The sequence below is a fragment of the Malania oleifera genome, chromosome 9 (genome assembly GCF_029873635.1).
Source record: "Malania oleifera isolate guangnan ecotype guangnan chromosome 9, ASM2987363v1, whole genome shotgun sequence".
NCBI lineage: Eukaryota > Viridiplantae > Streptophyta > Magnoliopsida > Santalales > Ximeniaceae > Malania > Malania oleifera.
Window position 1 is genome coordinate 86,032,681 of NC_080425.1, and position 19,205 is coordinate 86,051,885.

At 34.9% G+C, this 19,205-nt stretch overlaps 2 protein-coding genes across 4 annotated transcripts; one reads left to right on the forward strand and one right to left on the reverse strand.

Annotated features, from left to right (window-relative positions):
• The first annotated feature begins 1,142 nt into the window (after positions 1–1,142).
• LOC131164250 (ubiquitin-like protein ATG12) lies at positions 1,143–4,880 on the forward strand. 3 transcript variants are annotated; one of them, XR_009139235.1, is made up of 6 exons: positions 1,262–1,379; positions 1,503–1,561; positions 2,731–2,799; positions 2,886–2,948; positions 3,070–3,163; positions 4,417–4,541. XR_009139235.1 is itself a non-coding variant. In XM_058121297.1 (5 exons), the coding sequence occupies exons 1-5, from the start codon at positions 1,343–1,345 to the stop codon at positions 4,474–4,476; spliced, it is 288 nt and encodes a 95-aa protein (XP_057977280.1). In that variant the 5' UTR covers positions 1,143–1,342; the 3' UTR covers positions 4,477–4,880. The 3 variants fall into 3 exon arrangements, 2 of the variants coding, with proteins under 2 accessions (XP_057977280.1, XP_057977281.1); XM_058121297.1 differs by lacking the exon at positions 3,070–3,163 and having other exon boundaries at positions 1,143–1,379; positions 4,417–4,880; XM_058121298.1 differs by having other exon boundaries at positions 1,227–1,379; positions 3,070–4,880.
• Positions 4,881–16,051: 11,171 nt separating this feature from the next.
• On the reverse strand, positions 16,052–17,353 carry LOC131164202 (transcription factor MYB3-like). Its single transcript, XM_058121218.1, has 3 exons — positions 17,129–17,353; positions 16,847–16,976; positions 16,052–16,469 (listed from the first exon to the last, which is right to left on the reverse strand). Exons 1-3 carry the CDS (start codon positions 17,286–17,288, stop codon positions 16,130–16,132), a joined length of 630 nt encoding a protein of 209 aa, XP_057977201.1. The 5' UTR covers positions 17,289–17,353; the 3' UTR covers positions 16,052–16,129.
• Between the last annotated feature and the right edge of the window lie 1,852 nt (positions 17,354–19,205).

Here is a 19,205-nt window from a genome sequence, read left to right on the forward strand (position 1 = left end):
TGAGTGGTTGCTTGTAATTTCTTGACAATTTGAGTGTCGAGTAATTTCATATTTTAATCTCTTAGGTAATTAATAAGGTATGTTTGTCGTACGACATGTTTAGACGATTCTCCATTTAATCATTAAGGTGACTTGGTGACACATGATTTGTCTTACCTAGACTACTTCCATATGCAGGGGTGACAAAATGGGTTGACAGATCGGATTTGGATGGGTCACAAGCAGGTGGAAATTAAACAGGTTCAGATTTGAATTAACCCGTTTAGTAATGGGTGACTAATCTATAAACTTACATTTGTCCGTTTAATAAATGGGTATCCCTTAAGCACCCATTTAAAAATAAAATTTATTTATTTTTATTTTTAAAAAATATTTAACCAAAGTTGACTTAATTTTCTTCATAAAAAAACGTCACTTTTTTTTTTTTTTTTAAAAGAAAAAACAGCCTAAAAGTGAACAGCCGTTTACACAAACAAACAAACATATATATATATATCTGTTTGTCTGTGTAAACGGATCACTTGAAGGTTACCTGACCCAAACCTGTTCAACTCGTTTATTGTCTAGGTCAAGCTTGAGTTGACCCATTTATCAACAAATCACCTCTTCCTAAACTTAAACTCATATATACTCTAAACAGGGAGTGACAGGTCACTTTTTAACATGTTTTGTCACCCCTAGACAAAATGGGTCAATAGATCATATTTGAGTCAGGTCATAAATAGTTGGTTACTAAACGAGTTGAGTTTGAATTAGTTCATTTACAAATTGGTGAATAAATCACAAATCCAAACATATTCAATTAGCAAATGAATTACCCATTAAGTACCCACTAAAAAATATATAATAAATTTATTTTATTTTTTCTTTAAAATTTTATCAAATGAGATAAATATTTTTTTAAAAAACTAACATTCATTTATTCCTTTCTCATTAATATCTAAAGTGAATTAATAACACTTATTTATTATTTCATTTATTTTTTATTTAAATATTTTTAAAAAATAAATTAAAATTTTAAAAATAATACTTATAACCTATTTACCATTTTTGTTATAGAACTTGTACCTTATCTCTATTTATTCATCATATATGCATAAAAATCTTAATTTATATATATTGAGAAAATTTAATATTTTTTAATAAAAAGTTAAACGGTTCGATAGTTGCCCAATTGAACCTGACTAAGCCGTTTATTAATTGGGTTGGATCGGATTGAATAGTTTATTAAAGGATTACTAGTCATACCTAAATCCGGTTTAAACGAATAGACGAAAACCGCCCAAACAAGTTCGTGCGAAAGAGAATTTCCCCTCAAAGTAGCTCTACGAACCAGGGAGCTATGGCGGCTGCAGATCCGCCGAGTTCTATTCGTAAAGGTAATTCTTCCGATCACCCTCGAACCTTTAATTATCTTTCAGTTCATTTGGAGTTATACAATTGAATCAATTTTATGAAATGCCCTAAAATGTGCAATTGACTTCGCTCTGTTTTTGAAGCAGTTGTCGTGCATCTGAGAGCTACCGGAGATGCTCCAATACTCAAGCAAGCAAAGTTCAAGGTGAGCGTTGGGATTTACGCGTTAATGCGCGTTTCTAGTAACGTTTTGATTTCAATTGCAATTTGCGAGGCGTGTTTGAAACCCTAGATTGGATTGGGATGTTGGGGCCTTATTTGGCTCTCTATTAATTTATTCTCCCATATTGGATTTGTGGATAAATTGGATTTTTTCCCCATCAGTTGACGAATTCCTTGCTGTAGATTCGCAGAACAAATTTGTTTCTCTGCGTTGAAGTGAATGTGGGTTTTAATAGTTTTACTCTGACTTTTGGTTGAAAGTGGATCATTTTAACTAGGTTATGCTAAATTACCCTCAGTTGAGAGAGAGAGAGAGAGAGAGAGAGAGAGAGAGAGAGAGAGAGGGAGAGAGAGATTATTGCAATTTATTGCTTCAAATTCTCTGAATTGAACACATTTTTGTTGCCCAGCGTAGGGTGGTATCACCCTTCCAGATAATGCTAAAATATCCAGAATTAGGAACCAACTTGGGAATTATGGACCTTTTTTTAAAGAAAGACGACAAAGAATACAAAGTCACTTGGATATCATGTTAGCTAAAGGCAGTGCCAATGTGGTGCATTGAAAATCAACTGGAGTCCAACAACGAAAATTATGTACCAGTCATGTGTGAGCATAGTTTGTCAACCGCATCTAATTTTAAGTTTTCCAGCCCATACGTTATAAATGTTTGAATTGATACTTATATTAGAAAAACTTGCCTACATAGTGTGCATTTAAGCTTTGATGTTTGTGCCTGAGCCAATCAAAGTATGCAATTTTTGCAAATTAATTGAACATTCATCGCATGGTCATTGATATGGGAACTACAAATGATCGTTTATATTTCACCTAACTTGAAATTTTCATGATCAGATGGAGACACCCGTCCTCTTTTGGCTTCCTACCCAAGAACAATTAGCTTAATATTACTTAAGTTTTAGATTTTTGCCTAGATTACTGTTGTGATGTGGTGCTGAACTTTGACTCATATTTAAATTAAGAAATCAAATACAATGGAGCAGGTTCTGGAATTCCGAATTTCTGTTATTTACTTAATATCAATATGGCCGATTTAGCATATTTTGTGGAAATTAATTGGCAGCTTCTTGTGTATTTTTTTATTACCATCCGTGTTGTTGGAATTTGTGTTGAATATTCTTGAAATGACAGATAGCTGGGACTGACAAATTTGCTAAAGTGATTGACTTTCTTCGCCAGCAACTTCACAGGGATACACTGGTAAATTCTTTCATAATGATCTTTTCTTGAAAATTTCAGTATGTTTGGAATCTTGACATACTAATATCTTTTTACTTGTTCTTTAGTTTGTATACGTGAACAGTGCCTTTTCGCCAAACCCTGATGAATTGGTTATTGATCTCTATAATGTAAGTCTTTAGATCACAACTGTACATTTTGTATTTTGTATATTTTTTTGTGCATATGCACAAATTTAAAATAGTTGTCAAGACTAGATATCTACTTTTTATATCATGTGTCTGCATACAGTTAAGAACAAGGCCCAACACTTCATAAGAGCATCAACCAGATGTATGCTTCTTTCCAAGGCTACCATGGAGGACCTAGATATGTCATAATTTTGGTCAGTTATGTAGACGTGTCTTACCTATTGTGCTGTTTGTGCTAATGTATTTATTTATTTTTATTTTGTCTGGTATTGAGAAAACATATTGGAAATACCCAGACACACCTGAGCACATCGCATATCTCATTCTAAGTTTTAAGCAGTGGACCTGGACACTGTGTATGCTGGTTTGTTTTTAGTAGGGTTGCAAAGAATTTAAATGAAATGGCAATTACCAGTAGCTTCCCTAGATGATTAGGACAGCAAAGAGAGGGTAGAGTGAGAGAGAAGAAATAGAGGATATTAGAGAGAGAAATTGATAGGAAGTAGAGAAAATACAAAGGGAGAAGAAGATAGGAGAAACTGAGAAAGGAAGAAGGAAAATAGAAGAGAGAGAGAGAGAGAGAGAGAGAGAAGGAAGTTTGATTCAAATTTCACAACTGAATTCTGATGTACAGGACACAGTTAAACAAAATATTTATACAGCCAACATTAAATGGAAAGAAATTACACAACACCTAAAAACTAGAAATACTCATAAATCATAATAACCCTAAGCTAACTAAAAATTCTAGAATAATTTAAATTTCAAAATTTGTAGCTGCAATATGAATGCTTAAAATTCTCCATCGGTGGTCCTCCATCACTAGATTCTGAACTTTATGGATCCATTTGTTTGGGCTGGGTATTCAAAGGTGGAGTGCTTCGTTTAAATCCAAGTAGATCAAGTTTTGGGGTTATATCTAGTATCTTCTATTGATAGTTATTATTATCTTTTTACCAGAACTCATAATTATCTTTATTTATGTCTAGAGCCTTGATGGACATTGTTTTTCCTGCTGCTCATTTTTTACGTGAACTTACATGACTATGTTGTTTGAGTTCTTTTTAGGACATACCACGAATTGAACAGAATAGTTAATATTAGTCCACTTAGAACATTTCTACCTGTGAAAAATAAAGCTTGGAACCAGAAGAAAGAAATGACGAACAGGAGGGAGAAAAGGCTCTTTTATTATTATTATTATTATTATTATTATTATTATATCTCCTGCTCTCATGAGAATCGAAGTGAAGTTGTTCTCTCAGCCACTGCTCTAGAACAATTCAGTAAATTATATGTGATTTAAGCTGGTCTTTTGGCCAGTAAGGTATTTTCTTGTTGAATTCATTTTTGTTCTCTATTCCTTTCAGAGCTTTAGTTCATTCCTATTTCCTATTTTATGGAATTTTATTACTGATTTTGTCAATATGTTTCTTTAATATTGCAGAATTTTGGTTTTGACGGCAAACTGCTGGTTAATTATGCTTGTTCCATGGCATGGGGCTGATGGGTCTAAGCAGTTTTCATGATTTAACTATTCATATGGTGAGTTGGGAGTTCAACATTGACAGATAAAACTCGTGACCTCAACACTAACTTTGCAAGTTAAAAACACAACTTCAGCTGCATCTTTTAGCCGTTGGGAATTTGGAATTGAGTGAGCAGGCAGTGAAGTTGCATGCAAGGAATTTTTCGTTGCATATTTTGGTAAATGTTCAGTTCATCATGATTTATTGTCTGATTGTCCATGTGTAAAGCAAATGTGTCAAAAATAAAACTCTGGAAGAGAAAAATGGTTGTGGAGTGCTATTTACCACGTATTACAACTGTATTGTACTTGCAGACTTTCTGTATACTTTTTATCTAATTCGTACTGGTGATGGAGAAATTCTCCACGCTTATTCTGTTGTATGCGTAGGCAGTCACTCTTAAAAATGCCAAGTTATATAATTCTTAAAAGTAGATTGATGCTTTAGTTGCCTATTTCTTCACAGAAATATTAACTTTGAAACAAATGCAACATGATGTGATATTTGCTTAAAATATTCTGCTTTAAGTATATTTGGAGATTGCATCTTTGTTTTCTTCTCTCTTTTTTCATGGCTACATACATGATTTCAATGATGCATCTACTGAAGACAAACCTGCACTCAGTGTGAGGTGACAGCACTTACGAGGTTTTACTGTGTTAATTTAATGCCTATGATGCTTTATTTCATTACCTTTTCTCTAAAAATGCCCTTAGTGGCTTTGAATTGTCCTGTACATTTTGATGTTGAAAGTTAATACTTTGTCCCATTATTAGATAATTTATGACTCAATAAGACTTTAGTCCTGCTCTGTCTGATGGCATGATGAAATGAGAATAAGATAAGAGACTCTGCAGTTGGAGATAAAATAAGTTCTGTGGTTCTCTTAAGCTGTTTGATTCTTGTGCTCATTTGACTCCTGCAATAAAATACAGTTCTACTGCAGATCATGCACCAAAAACATGAAACTTTTGCCTCAGTCCTTCAAGAAATTAATTTCCCATGATCATCTGGAATTCACTTCATTGTATTCTGATTTGAGCTTTCTGATTTAAGCTTCAGGGCAAAATATGAGGGTGAGTTTGTCTTTCAGATTTGTTTTCTTGTACATAAAACTGTCTGTGTCATTCCACGCCTCTCTCCTGGTCACCACTTCTCTGTTCTGTGTAGCCTGCTTTCATTTTTCTATTTTAAAATTTTCTGTTTCTTAGGGTCAGTGTTTGGTGGGAGCATTTAAAATACACACACACAGATATATATGAAGATCAACTTGTTTGGATGTTTTCAGTCGGTAGTTATGATAATGTTAATTCACAAGAGTACATATGGGGTGAGGGAATGAAAGCTGCTTGTGTGTAGTGACTGTTGTCTGCGGGATGGACCTGTCAAGTTCAATGTCACCAACTGTTTTGAGTTCAAGAATGGCGACTAGTGAGGAAGAAAAGGGTGCAAGGAAATGAGGTGGGTGAATACAAGTCCACAGCTAAAGCTGTTACAGATTTACCAACGAGTGCAGGTTGTGTTGATACCCCAGCTCAAAAACTGATATCAAATTGTTAGGCCGGTGATTTCCAAGTATTTTTATATTGAACAGCATAAATTTCAAGTTTAAGATTTGCATGTGTCAATTTAAATAAAATTTAGATTTTATAAATTCATACAAATTTAAATTTTTAAAAAATTGAAATGTTAATTCCCAAAGATGGGATAAGTGTTTTCTGCCTATTGATAATTTATTGAAGCGTTCATAGGTTCTTGTTGCATTTATATAATTGGTGATCATATTGCTAATTATTGTCGAAGCATTTGCCCACAAAAGATTTTGTATTACGTTCCCATTATGGAATGAATGAGATGGAAAGGGAGTAAAATAAAAAATTAAAGAAATTAATTGATAAATTTTATTTTATTCATATGTATTAAACCTATGCAATTGTTTTATGAAAATTTTATAAATTGTTGCTCTCTCTTGGCACTCTTTTGCCCTAGAGAGAGCATCAAATCACGTCATGCATGTTGAGTTCAAAGAATCAGTTTTTATTTATTATAATTTTTAAAAAATTACAAAAATAGCGCATTATTTTTTAATTCTTAAAATTTTATATTGAAAGGCTCAAGTTCATCACGGTGGTTGCAAAAAATTTCTAAGTTTCTCAACATATTTTTTGTAGTCAACTCAAAAACAAAATTAATTAATTGAGTGGTGGGAGCAATTATAACCCCCAAGAAATATGAGAGAAAACAACACGCACAAGAACAAGCACAAGGACATTGTTGCTCTACTTTTCTATACCACATAATGATCTCTTTTGTGCACAAGTGGAAGAGAAAAAAAAATGCGCATTGCTTTCAACCTCTCCAACTGGGCTAGCAGTTGCTTCCAAACCTAGGGAATGATTGTGAATTTAATGAGTAAATTTGTTAGTGTAAAAACTTTTAGTTTACCTAGAACATGATTCCTAAATAACTTGCACTAGTAGGCTTTTTCAATTGTAATACCTAGTATATCTTAGTTTAGGTGGCTACCATCACACATAACACGTTTAGGTAAGATTTTACCTATTTTATATAAGAATTTTAGGTTCTCGAGATTGGAGAGTCGTGGGAATTACAAACACGAGATTGAGAATCAGAAGAAAAATGTTTGAGTTTCATTGAACATTAATTTATGTGTATCAGCGCTGACTAGAACTAAATTGATCGTAAAATTTTCTTAAATTACTTGCTAATTTTTTAAATCATCGTAGTTAATTCTATTACAAAATTTGCAGTTAGAATGAAACTTTTTTATTTTTAGAGAGAAAATTAATGACGTGTCACTATTGATGTTAAAAATTGGACTTAAATTAATTCTCCATCAATTTGTTTTTCAATGATTGAATACATTTTTCTCTACTAAATTCCTCCTTTAAAAATTTAAAAAAAAAAAATTTTACTTCCTACCTTCGGTCTCCTTTTCAACATTTTCAAACAATTTTGCAAAAATAAAAAAAAAAAAATTCGTACAAGACTTTACGCACTAACTCCAAACAACAAGCTAATTAAATTGTCAACTACAAACAAAACTTTTTGCACTTGAATAACTTATAATACAACTGAAAATTTTTCAAATGATTAAAGTTTAAACATGTAAATTTTTATTTAAATGAAGAGATTTATCCTTTATTTTTCTTTTACATCAAATATTGTTTAGGATAAACAAATTGAGAAATTCAACTTTAGACCAACTTTTATTTTTATGTTTTAAAAATATCTATAGTTATCATAAAATAACTAATATGCAACGCCACCTAAATTCAGTTTAATATATGCAACTAATATTTTTTGTGCCCTATATTCATTTTAAAGCAACATCACAAAATCATCTATATTTATCTTGTTAGGACCCTGTGAGCAATAAACAAGCACTAGAAAAATTGAGACACCACAAATTTACGTTGGTCGGTCTAGATCAACCTACGTCCACGGAGCACACCACAATTTCATTATACAACCGGGAAAATTACAATCTCTCAGACGCAGTTCTCTTCTCTCTTCTTTCTTCCTCACTCCTCTCCTTCTTCTTTGTATTTTCTATCTCTCAACAGATCCTCTATTTATAGATAGCTGGTAATCAATCACAATAAATCAAAATTGAAGAATTTCATTATTTTACAATTAATGGATGCGTCTCCAACTTGTATATAACAGCTCACGCATCTCCAACTTACAGATCATAGCTCACACATCTCTTGGCTCTAGCACAACAATCTCCCACTTGGAAACGAAGATGCATCCTCAACCAGTATCAGTATATGAATAAATGATGTGCTCAAAATATGTCTTCAGGCATGAAGAGTAATTGAAGTTGAACACAACTTCAGCTTCTCTATAGTCACCATCTTAGTTAACATATTTGCTGGATTTCTGCTACCTTGGATTTTTTCAAGTGTCAACATGTCGTCCTCTATCAGAGATCTAACGAAGTGATAACGCAATCTAATATGTTTAGTTCTGGAATGAAATGCAGAGTTCTTTGCCAGATGTATTGCACTCTGACTGTCACTGTACAAAACATTCCTCTCTTGGTTTAATCCAAGCCCCGTTAACAAACCCTAAAACCAAATCATCTCTTTACTGGTTTCTGTCACTACTACATACTTAGCTTCTGTAGTAGATAAAACAACAATCTTCTATATCTGTGACATCCAACTAACAGCTGTTGTGCCAACAGTGAATATACACCCGGTGGTACTTCTGCGATGATCAATTTCACCTGTAAAATCAGTATCTACAAACCCTTGGATTTTCAAATCGCTTTTGCCAAAACATAGGCACTTATCAATAGTGCCACGTAAATATCTCAAAATCCACTTCACTGCTTCCTAGTGTGTCTTCCCTGGATTTGACATATACCCACTGACAGCTCCCACTGCTTGGCCAATATCTGGTCTGGTACCAACCATAGCATACATTAGACTTCCAACGGCTGAGACGTATGGTACCTTAGCCATGAAATCTTTTTCTTCATCTGTCTGGGGAGACTGATCCTTAGAGAGATGGAAGTGACCTGCCAATGGTGTATTTATAGCTTTGGTTCTGCTCATGTTAAACCTCTATAAAATACGGCCGATGTACTCTGACTGAGATAACCACAATGTACCTTGTTGCTTATCTCTAGAGATCCACATCCCAAGAATATGCTTTGCAATACCCAAGTCTTTCATATCAAATTCCTTTAACAATTGCAACTTCAATTTTCTGATCTCTTCTATATCTTATCCCGCAGCTAGTATATCATCAACATATAACAATAGGATAATATAGCTAGTACAATACCTCTTGAAGTAGTAATAGTGGTCGGTATTGCACTTTTGAAAATTGTTCCTTTGCATACAACTGTCAAATTTCTTGTACCAATGCTTAGGAACTTATTTAAGATCATACAAACTCTTCTTCAATTTGCATACAAGATTCTCTTTACTTTTAACTAAGAAACCTTCTGGCTATTATATATAAATTTCCTCATCAAGATCACCGTGAAGAAATGTCATTTTCACGTTCAACTGCTCAAGATGTAAACCCTATGAGGCAACAATACTCAAGACAGATCTGATGGTTGTTAGCTTCATAACTGGTGCAAAAATATCAGTGTACTCAATTCCTTCCTTCTGTTCGAAACCTTTAACTACTAACTGGGCTTTATACCTCTTAAATCCATCATGCTCTTCTTTGATCCTATACACCCATTTGTTGTGAAGAGCCTTATTACCATTGGACAACTTAGCTAGTTCCCATGTTTTGTTGGAGTTAAAGACTTCATCTCGTCTTTCATTGCAAGCTCCCATTTGCTCGAATCTCCTGCCTGACATGCTTTAACATAACATTCATGTTCTCCTTTATTTGTAAGAAGTAAATGATTCATATACCTCATATTTGGTACAAGCTACCGAGAAGATCTCCTAAGCTCTGGTGCTGGAGTATGAGGTGGTGGTGCAATAATCTGCTCCACAGGTTCCTCTGCCTAAAGATTCTCGGTGTTCCGCTGACGTGTCCTTACACCTTCTAGAACATCATCCACATCTATAAAGTTTGTTTTAAACTCTGTAGGTTATGTTATGTGTCTATCTTTGTACATTACATTTTCATCAAAAATCACATCTCTGTTTCTAATCACCTTTTTGCTTTTATCATCCCAAATATGATACCCATATTCATCTCTACCATAACCGATGAAGGTGCATTTATAGGATTTCAGATCCAACTTATTCCTGACATGGTCATTGATATGTACATATGTAACAAAACCAAAAACTATCAAACGTGAAAGTCTTACCTCTTTATTGCTCCATACTTCTTCTGGTAGATTATAGTCTAATGGTATTAATGGACTCCTGTTAATCAAATAAGCTGTTGTGTTGACTACTTCTGCCCAAAACATCTTTGGCAAGTCTGACTGCATACGCATGCTTCTGGATTTTTCTGTCAACGTTCTATTCATCTGCTCGGCTACGCCGTTGTGTTGAGGCGTACATGGTACAATTCTTTCCATTCAAATACCATGCTCATAGCAGAATTTCTTAAACTCGGTATCATCATACTCACCATCGTTATTTGTTCTCAACTTCTTGATTTTTAAACCAATTTCATTTTTTATCATTGTTTTCCAAATTTTAAAAGCATCAAAAACATCATATTTATATTTTAGGAACTAAACTTATACCTTCCATGAATAATCATCATTAAATGTTACGAATTAATGCTTCCCACCTGTGGATGAAATGGTCGTTGGTCCCCATACATCTGAATGGACTAGCTCAAGTCTCTCCTTCTTTGGGGTACTGATGTTTGTCTAGAAACTAACCCTCTTCTGTTTCCCAAATATGCAATTCTCATATGTGTCAATCTTCACCGACTGTAAATCACTTAACTTACCCTTTGAGTGCATCACCCCGAGCCCCTTCTCACTCAGGTATCCGAGTCGTTGATGTCATATGTTGTGTTGGAAGTCCCAACCCGGAGTATATAGTCTAGAGGGGGGGGTGAATAGATTCTTTTCGTGGAATACGTATTTTTCTACAAAATGAAAACTCTTGGCAAGATACGAGAAATTATATCGTAATATAAATATAAATCATGCACAATATATAAAATAAAGAGTTTAAGGGAGAGAAAGAACAACACAGGTATTTTTACATGGTTCGACACCAAGCCTACGTCCACACCTTAGCACCAAGCCAAGGATTCCACAATCCACTAAAGATATTCCTTCACTGGCGGAGAAGCCTTACAACTCGAGAACAAATCCCTACACTCGGGAACAAACCCCTACCGCGCTCACCAAGAGCCTTCGCTTCGGTTCACAAAGAACCTTACAACAATGGTTCACAAAGAACCTTACAAGAGATTGGAAATACAATTTAATGCTCCTTAAATGAGCCAATATGAAACACAACCAAATCCTTACTCTATTCTCTCAAGGAATGAATCTTACAAGATAAGTGAGCAAGAGAGGATTAAGTACTTTTGAAGAATGACTAAAATGCAAAGTGCAAAGTGCTTAGGTTTTGGATAAAATGATATTTTTCACAAATATGATCAACAATGCTCAAAACCATGTTAATACAAGTCTAATTGCTTGTATTTATAGCCCAAAATCCAAAGGAGCCGTTAACTAGCCGTTGGGGGGAAGAAAAACTATTTTATTTGGTAAACTAGCCATTTTCCGCCCGTTGGAGCGGTTCTGCCCGTTGAATTTGTCGACTAGGCCCTGTACTCATCGACTCACCATACACTGCACTCGTCAAAGAATCCACTGTGTTCGTCAATGAGGTCCCTGAATCAAAAAAAGTGATCAACATTAAAGTTGTGGAATTTTGTCTTAGCTTTCCATAGACACTAAGATCGTCCCATTTGGATTTTTATAATAAAAGTTATGCCTAAAATACCTAAGGGTGTTCAGGACTCAAAGCTGCACTATGGTAGTGACGATTGCTTTGTTTTTCCTTGTCAAAAAGCGTTTTAATGACTTAAAATATTCTTAGACAAAAGTATATGAAATATATTAAGTCTAATGAAGATTAAAACTTGTCCAAGTGAGTTTTCCCATAAATATAAGATATCTTGTTTTATGAAAACATATTTTAAAACTCGTTTCGATATCTTATATGCTTAGTATGTCCTTTATTAAAAATATGCTTGACTTTTAGGACTTTAGGACGTAGAGCTAGTTTTGTAAAATCGGGACCAAGTTTTGAAAATGTTTATAACTCATACATTACTTAACACTTGTCCCATTTTGAAAACTTAATTGAGTATAGGATTATTTTGACAAACTCTTTGTTTTTACTTTGAAAACTATGAATTGTGAGTTTGTTACTTTTGTGCAGCTAATATATGCTTATGTGTCCTAGTATGCTTATGCAATGGCTCAACTCTTACTCAGAAATCATGCAAGACACACACCGCAAGAGTTATAATACGCACTCACTCACACAACCCTTATTACAATTAATTTATACACAATAAAAACTCAGGGATGTGCTTTTGTGTTTTTGAGTCAGTGTCCTTCCGATCTTTTCTATTTGATGTCTACTAGGTCCGATCTTTGCTTCTGATTTGGTACCTCTGTGTATCCGACACTTTGTACCTATACTGGATAAGGTCTGTAAGGATGGAAAATACTAGAAACAACAAATAGGTTAATATCATCAAAACATATAAACCAAAATAGTGTAACTGACAGGGCTAACATGTTGCTATCATCATTTCCTATAACAACTGTAATAGACATGCATGCATTAAGAGTTACATAAAGAGTACCACTTTTCTTACCTCGTGCAATTGTCAATGCACTCTTTGAAATCTTCTATTCATCACCAATGAAAGTTGTGTTATATCTTTCATCTGCCAATTGACCAATTGAGATCAAGTTCTTCCTTAGGTCTGGAATATATCTGATATCTCTCAGCTTCCATACTAATTCGTTCATCTTGATCTTCACTGTCCCCTTGCTAGCAATGTCATAAGGTTGATCATTGCCAAAATATACTTTACCGAAATTACCTGATGTATATTCTTTTAGGCAATCTCTACTGCAAATGGTATAGAATGAAACTCCAAAGTCTAACACCCAAGACTCATTTTTGCTCTCCAAAGAGAATATTAACATATCATCATTTTCTGAAGCAACATTTGCTTCTGTCTTCGCCCTCATCTCATATTCTTTCTTCAGACTTTTGCATTGGTTCTTGTAATGACCAGTTTTTTCACAGTTCCAACACTCAATATTTTTTGTGCCCTGGGAACCTGTGTCTTGAGAACCTCTGAGATTTTTGGATCTAGACCGCCTGGGCCTAGATTTTCCACGGTTACTTGATCATCCATGCCTGTTTCCTCTGCCTCAACTTTCCATGTTCAAGGCTGAACTTGAAGTGGAACCATGGTTTGATTACATTCTGATTTTTTCCGTCAAAATCATGCTGACGACTTCATCGTATATTAGTTTTGATTTCCTTGTAAAGCTACTGATTGCAGTAACAACACTATTCCAACTTTCGGGAAACTGACTAAGAATCAATAGGACACGAATCTCATTATCAAATGTAATCCTGACTGAGGCGAGTTGATCTGACAACTCATTAAAATTATTCAAATGCCTGCTAAAACTTTTACCTGCAGACATGGTCATAGTAAATAACATTTTCATAAGATGTACCTTATTAGCGGTTGACAGTTGCTCGTATATATTAGAAAGTGCATCCATCAAAGACTTGGTAGATGATATATGATTGATATTAAATGTCACAGATTTTGACAACGTCATTCTGATAGCTCTAAGAGCTTTCCGGTCAAACAACTCCCACTCGTTCTCATTCATAGATGCTGGCTTACCCTTCAATGGTAAGTGCAACTCCTTCTCAAACAAGTAATCTTCAATCTGCATCTTCCAGAAACTGAAATTGTTGTCGTTGAACATTTCGATCTTTGAGGTCTTTTCGTTTGATGTCCCGATTCACTGATCTAGATATGGAATTAACTCAAATGGATAGTACGGTTGGATCTGAAACGATCGAAAACCTTAAAAATGGTCCAACTCTTTCGAAAAACGGACCTGAAATGGCTCTAAAACACTCAGTCAAACTTTTGGTCAAAACTGGTCAACTATAACGGAATATTCCTTTGACTGGCAGAATATTTCTGACGGCGTCACTGACGCCGTTAACAGACTATCTATTGACATGGCAGGGGTGTGGGGCCACTGCTGATGTGGCATTATGGGGGCCACCTGATGGTAGATTCTGTTGGGCCCACTATGGGTCCCACTGCTGACGTGGTAGCTGACGTGGCGGTGACGTGACGGCTGATGAGGCGCTGACTCCTCCGATCTTAACATATCTTTCGATCTTCATGAGCTTGAAGTCTTTATTATTGTTATTATTTTTAACTTTAACCCATTATACTAGTAACCTTGTCATCTCCATGATTGAACATTATACTTTTCTTTCACTCTAATATTAGGAAAATGTGAGAAAGGGTAATAAATGAGTTATACACTATCTTTTGATGTGTAGCCTTCTTTTTGTTTTATTTTATTTTATCTTTTAAAAAAATAAAAATAGAAAACCTTAATTGCTGCCCTATTCTCGTTTGTTTTTATCCTAATGTATATCAATTAATCAATGACTTAAACATTTCATCATTTAAATTCAACTCGGCATGAGCAATCATAAGTCTCGATAAAATTTTATTTCTTTTGAAGGTTAAAGATTAATGTTATTTGTCACATGCCTGTTATATCACAAGTTAACATGGCAAGCACATAGTAGGACATGACTTCGCACACTTTTTATCAAGTCAACTAATGACATTATGAACTCCGATTGGGGCTAGGCATGGTTTGACTAACCAAATCATACTTTCCAAATTGTTAACTAAAATCTTGATTCCTTAAAAAATACGAACCAAAACCGATATGTAAATTTTAATATATTTATTATTAAAATTTAAATATCGACTTAGAACAATAAAATTATTTTTAATTTAAATTATTAAAAATTATATATTTTATATATTTATAATATATGAATTCGATTTGATTAACTATAGACTACGAATTTTGAAAAAAAAAAAAAAGATTAATCAATTTTTTGATTTGATCTAACTTGATTTTGCTATTTGTTCGATTTTTCGATTTTCCCTTCCCAACTCAAGACGCGAGGTCTTCATTTCTTGAAAAAAATGTTAACCCAAGGTGAAGGTACAGTGTCACTCTTTTGGCAGGGGCAGTTAATCTAGCTTGTCGCTTTGCTATTTATTGTGTGGAATGAAATAATTTTGTTCCGTAAAATTTCTGAGAGGGGCTCAGAACAGAACACTGCCAGCATCTAAAAGCAAACGCCAAGCCCAAGTTGGCCCTCCTCCATTTATGAGACATCCTGCACGTGAGCATCACCTCCAGGTCTTGGCTAAAAGTGTGGAAATAATTGGGCTCTGCTACCCAAAAGGAAAATAAAATAAAATAAAATAAAAAAAGAAAAGAAAAGAAAACTGATCGGCAAAAATGATGCATACTGTTAATCCGGAATTGCCTTTTGTCTCATCAGCTTAGTGAGCTGCTGCTAGCTTTAACTCTCTAAGCCATGTCCAAGATCATTCAGACACAGCAACCCCCACCTCCACCCCCTATTCTTTTGGTAACCCTTCTCTGCTACCTTTTCACTCTCCTTTCATCAAAGGGAATAATCTTTCTAACCCTTTGCTAACAACATGCCAAGCCACTAGTTCCCCAGCTCTAGCTACAGCTAGCTCCTGCGCATCTTTTGAGCTGCGTGAATTGGCTCCCCATGATTTTCTTTTCCCCATCTAGCCTCCTTGATTGGCAACCAAGAAAAAGCATAGAAAATTTTTCTCATAAAATGGCATGGGTGGATCCATCAGAACCCCAATCACAGGGTAATTATTAATTTCAATGTGCATAGTAGTACACCACAGCTAGCTGCATTTTGTACCGTTGCTGCAGACCCATTTGATTGATTGACATGCACAGCGTTCCTCTGCTCCAAACTCTATGCATAAGTTTAAAGATTTTTTTGTTCATTGATTTACAGCTCTTATGATGGATCGGGTACTCAATCATGGAAGATTTCAATTTCATGAACAGTTCACATGCAGATCGAATCCTTCATCCAGTTCAAGAAATTTGCTCACCCATTCCAGGGTCAATGGCCCCTCGTTTGAGAAATCAAAGAACTCATCGGATCTAGAGCTGAGTTTTGCGTCCTCCGTGCTGAATTTGGATGCACTCTGATCGATCACTTCTGCGGCCTCCACCTTCGGTACTACTGCCTCTCCTTCGTGGGGTTGGGAGGTCTGTTTAGAACCCCCATTTTGTTTTTCTCTCTGTTTGATTTTCTTGCTCAAATGAGAATTCCAGTAGTTCTTAATCTCATTATCTGTTCGACCTGGGAGTCTTCCAGCAATCAAAGACCACCTAGTTGTGAATTCAAAACATACTACATTAATTAATGAATAAATTCAAGATTGAAATAACTGGTCTCTACGTACACACACGTACCCATACCAAGTGTCATTAAAATTCAGTCAAAGGCATAAGCTAAAGTTCGGAGCTTTCATATTCGAGGTTTAAGGTTCAAATCTTAAGAGAGAGCTCGAGATTTATCATGCTAGAGGTCTTGAATTCGGTCCTTTTAGGAGGAGGTGAGAAATGGCAAGGGATGAGAGATGAGTTCTAAATATATTGTACGGTTAACCCTCCAAAATGTGTAATTAAAATTCCCAACTGTTAATTGATATGTTATATGGCTAGCTGGCTGGCGGCTGGTAAAGAACAACAGAGAGAGTCTTAACCTGTTTCCAAGTAGCTTATGAAGCCTAAGTATCAAATCCTCTTCTTGGTCTGAAATGTTGCCTCTCTTGATATTGGGTCTCAGGTAATTCAACCATCTCAGCCTGCAACTTTTACCACACCGATTCAAACCTGCAAATTTAAATTAATTATTATATAACAAAAACGTCGTAGATCGACCAGCTAATTAATTAATTTCCGGCCAGTTCATATATAGTGCGTAATTTAATTTACTGATCATGTGTGTGTGTGTGTGTGAAAGAAGAAATGAATTAGATGATGACCTGCTTTAGCAGCCACAGCCTTCCATCTCTTGGCTCCATGGACTTCCACCACCTCAGCTAGCTTTCTATCTTCCTCTGCCGTCCATGCTCCCCTATTCACTACTTCTTTCTTCACGTAGTACTCTTCACCAGCAGCAGCAGCAGCAGCAGCTGGAGCCATATAGCACAGAGAGAGAAAGAGAGAGAGAGAGAGAGAGGAGAGAGGGAGAGAGAAACGAACGTCTAAATAATGGGAGAGGTGGAGAGAAGATTTGTGTTATTTAATTAGTGAGTGGAGCTTTGGTGATGGGTCCCGGGCGGCCTCTGTATGCTGATCGATATAATGTTTAATATCGCTCATCTACCCTTCTCAGGCGGGGAGATGAACATCAACTACCATTTATACGATATGTACGTGAGAAAATGGGCTATAAAGTTCACAATAAAAAAAAACAGTAATTGGCGAGGTTGATGATTGAAGCATGAGAGAGCTATAAAGTTCATACATGTACAGACTACAGTATCCTGTAAAGGCTGCTGTGTGGATCCACAAAAGCCTTAATTATATTATTTAAACAACTTGCTGTGGGAAAAATTATCACGAACTCAAAAAAAAAAAAAAAACTTGTGAGGAACAAGATAGAAAAAAAATACATGTCAAAGAAAAAGAAAATAATCACAGCACAAGTCAGTTTTCCTATGCCCACAAAATTATAAGAATTTCATTATTATCAGGGAAAAATACAAAGTGCGCAATACAATTTTTTCTCTCTCAAAACTGCATTAAAAATCGAACCCCAATCACCAAAACAGCGGTCACAATGAGCTATAAAATGGGTCAAAAAATTTCGTTTCAAGTCTCCGCTCTATGAATTAAGTCTTAGAAAAATCTCCCATTATTTTAAATCGGGTTATCATCCGGATCAAACAGAACTAAACTCTACAAAACCCAATACTAGCTACTACATAGCAATATCATCTAAGTTGGCTGTTTGGAGAGATTAAGGAAGATAGAAAAAATTGACAATTAAAAGTCATTGACAAAGGGTCTGCAGATCAGACGGCTGTGGATCGAGCTAATTGAGCTGCCTAGCTAATTCATGTACAGTGTAGGTTTAGGTCATCATCTAGATATGGTGGTATCATAGTAAAATCATCATCAATAGGCTTTTTTGCACTGTGTGGTTATGACTTTTTTGCATGTGGGGCATTTAAATAATGAAGTAGCTAGGGCAAGGCAGGCTGAAAGAATGCAAAAGAATTAAAGACAAGATAAGGAATGATGGAGCAGTGCTGTAAGGACAGGGAGATACATACAATATTAGAATTCAATTATAAATGCAAACAGTTTTTTTTGTATATGTGTGTTTGTGTAATGCATAACTTGCCGAAAAAATGGAAAAGAGGAAAATCATGTTGGATCCGTACATAGGGAGAGCTTCATGAAGAATTGTCTTGATTGGAATTTGCTACGTTGCATATGCTGTTTATTCTTCTTATATATATAGTACTAAATATTAATGTACACAAATTTGATATACGTCAGAGAATATATAGTTGGTCGGGTCATTTAACTATAATAGTTACAATGTAAAACTTTTAGATTAGATTATATAGGAGATCTCTCCCCACGTATCTGTATGCTTATATTTTAAATGTTAGACATGGGACAAATTGATTTTACATTCATTAATATCAAATGAGGATTATTTTTAATAAATGTATAATTTTAAAAAGTAGGAAGTACCTTGTATAATTTCTCATTATAAATTTAGGTTTTAATTAATCTTGAAAAGGTATACAAGAGGTGGACTATCTCTTGTGTAACTTTAGTCTATTGAGTTTCTCAATAGGCAAGAAAAAAAAATACTAATAAATGATCAAGTTTGGGATTTCCTTTTTCAACTTCTTTTTTTCAGTCCATAATCCATGTGTGTGTGTGTAATTTCAAAACATAATTTCTACATATGAATTAAGAATTTATCTAATATCCAACTTGCTTATCAAATTTGGCCTCATTCAATGACAAGTACATTATGAATATGTGTCACGCCCCGAACCCTGAAACGGGACCCAAGGGTAAATTTAGTAACCTAAC

Excerpts from the sequence above, each read along its gene's own strand:
- LOC131164250 (XM_058121297.1), top strand. The coding sequence starts at position 1,343 with ATGGCGGCTGCAGATCCGCCGAGTTCTATTCGTAAAG. Across the intron at positions 1,562-2,730 it reads TCAAGCAAGCAAAGTTCAAG|ATAGCTGGGACTGACAAATT; the intron begins GTGAGCGTTGGG and ends TTGAAATGACAG. Across the intron at positions 2,800-2,885 it reads AACTTCACAGGGATACACTG|TTTGTATACGTGAACAGTGC; the intron begins GTAAATTCTTTC and ends CTTGTTCTTTAG.
- LOC131164202 (XM_058121218.1), bottom strand. The coding sequence starts at position 17,288 with ATGGCTCCAGCTGCTGCTGCTGCTGCTGCTGGTGAAGAGTACTACGTG. Across the intron at positions 16,977-17,128 it reads GGCTGTGGCTGCTAAAGCAG|GTTTGAATCGGTGTGGTAAA; the intron begins GTCATCATCTAA and ends TTAAATTTGCAG. Across the intron at positions 16,470-16,846 it reads CATAAGCTACTTGGAAACAG|GTGGTCTTTGATTGCTGGAA; the intron begins GTTAAGACTCTC and ends ATTCACAACTAG.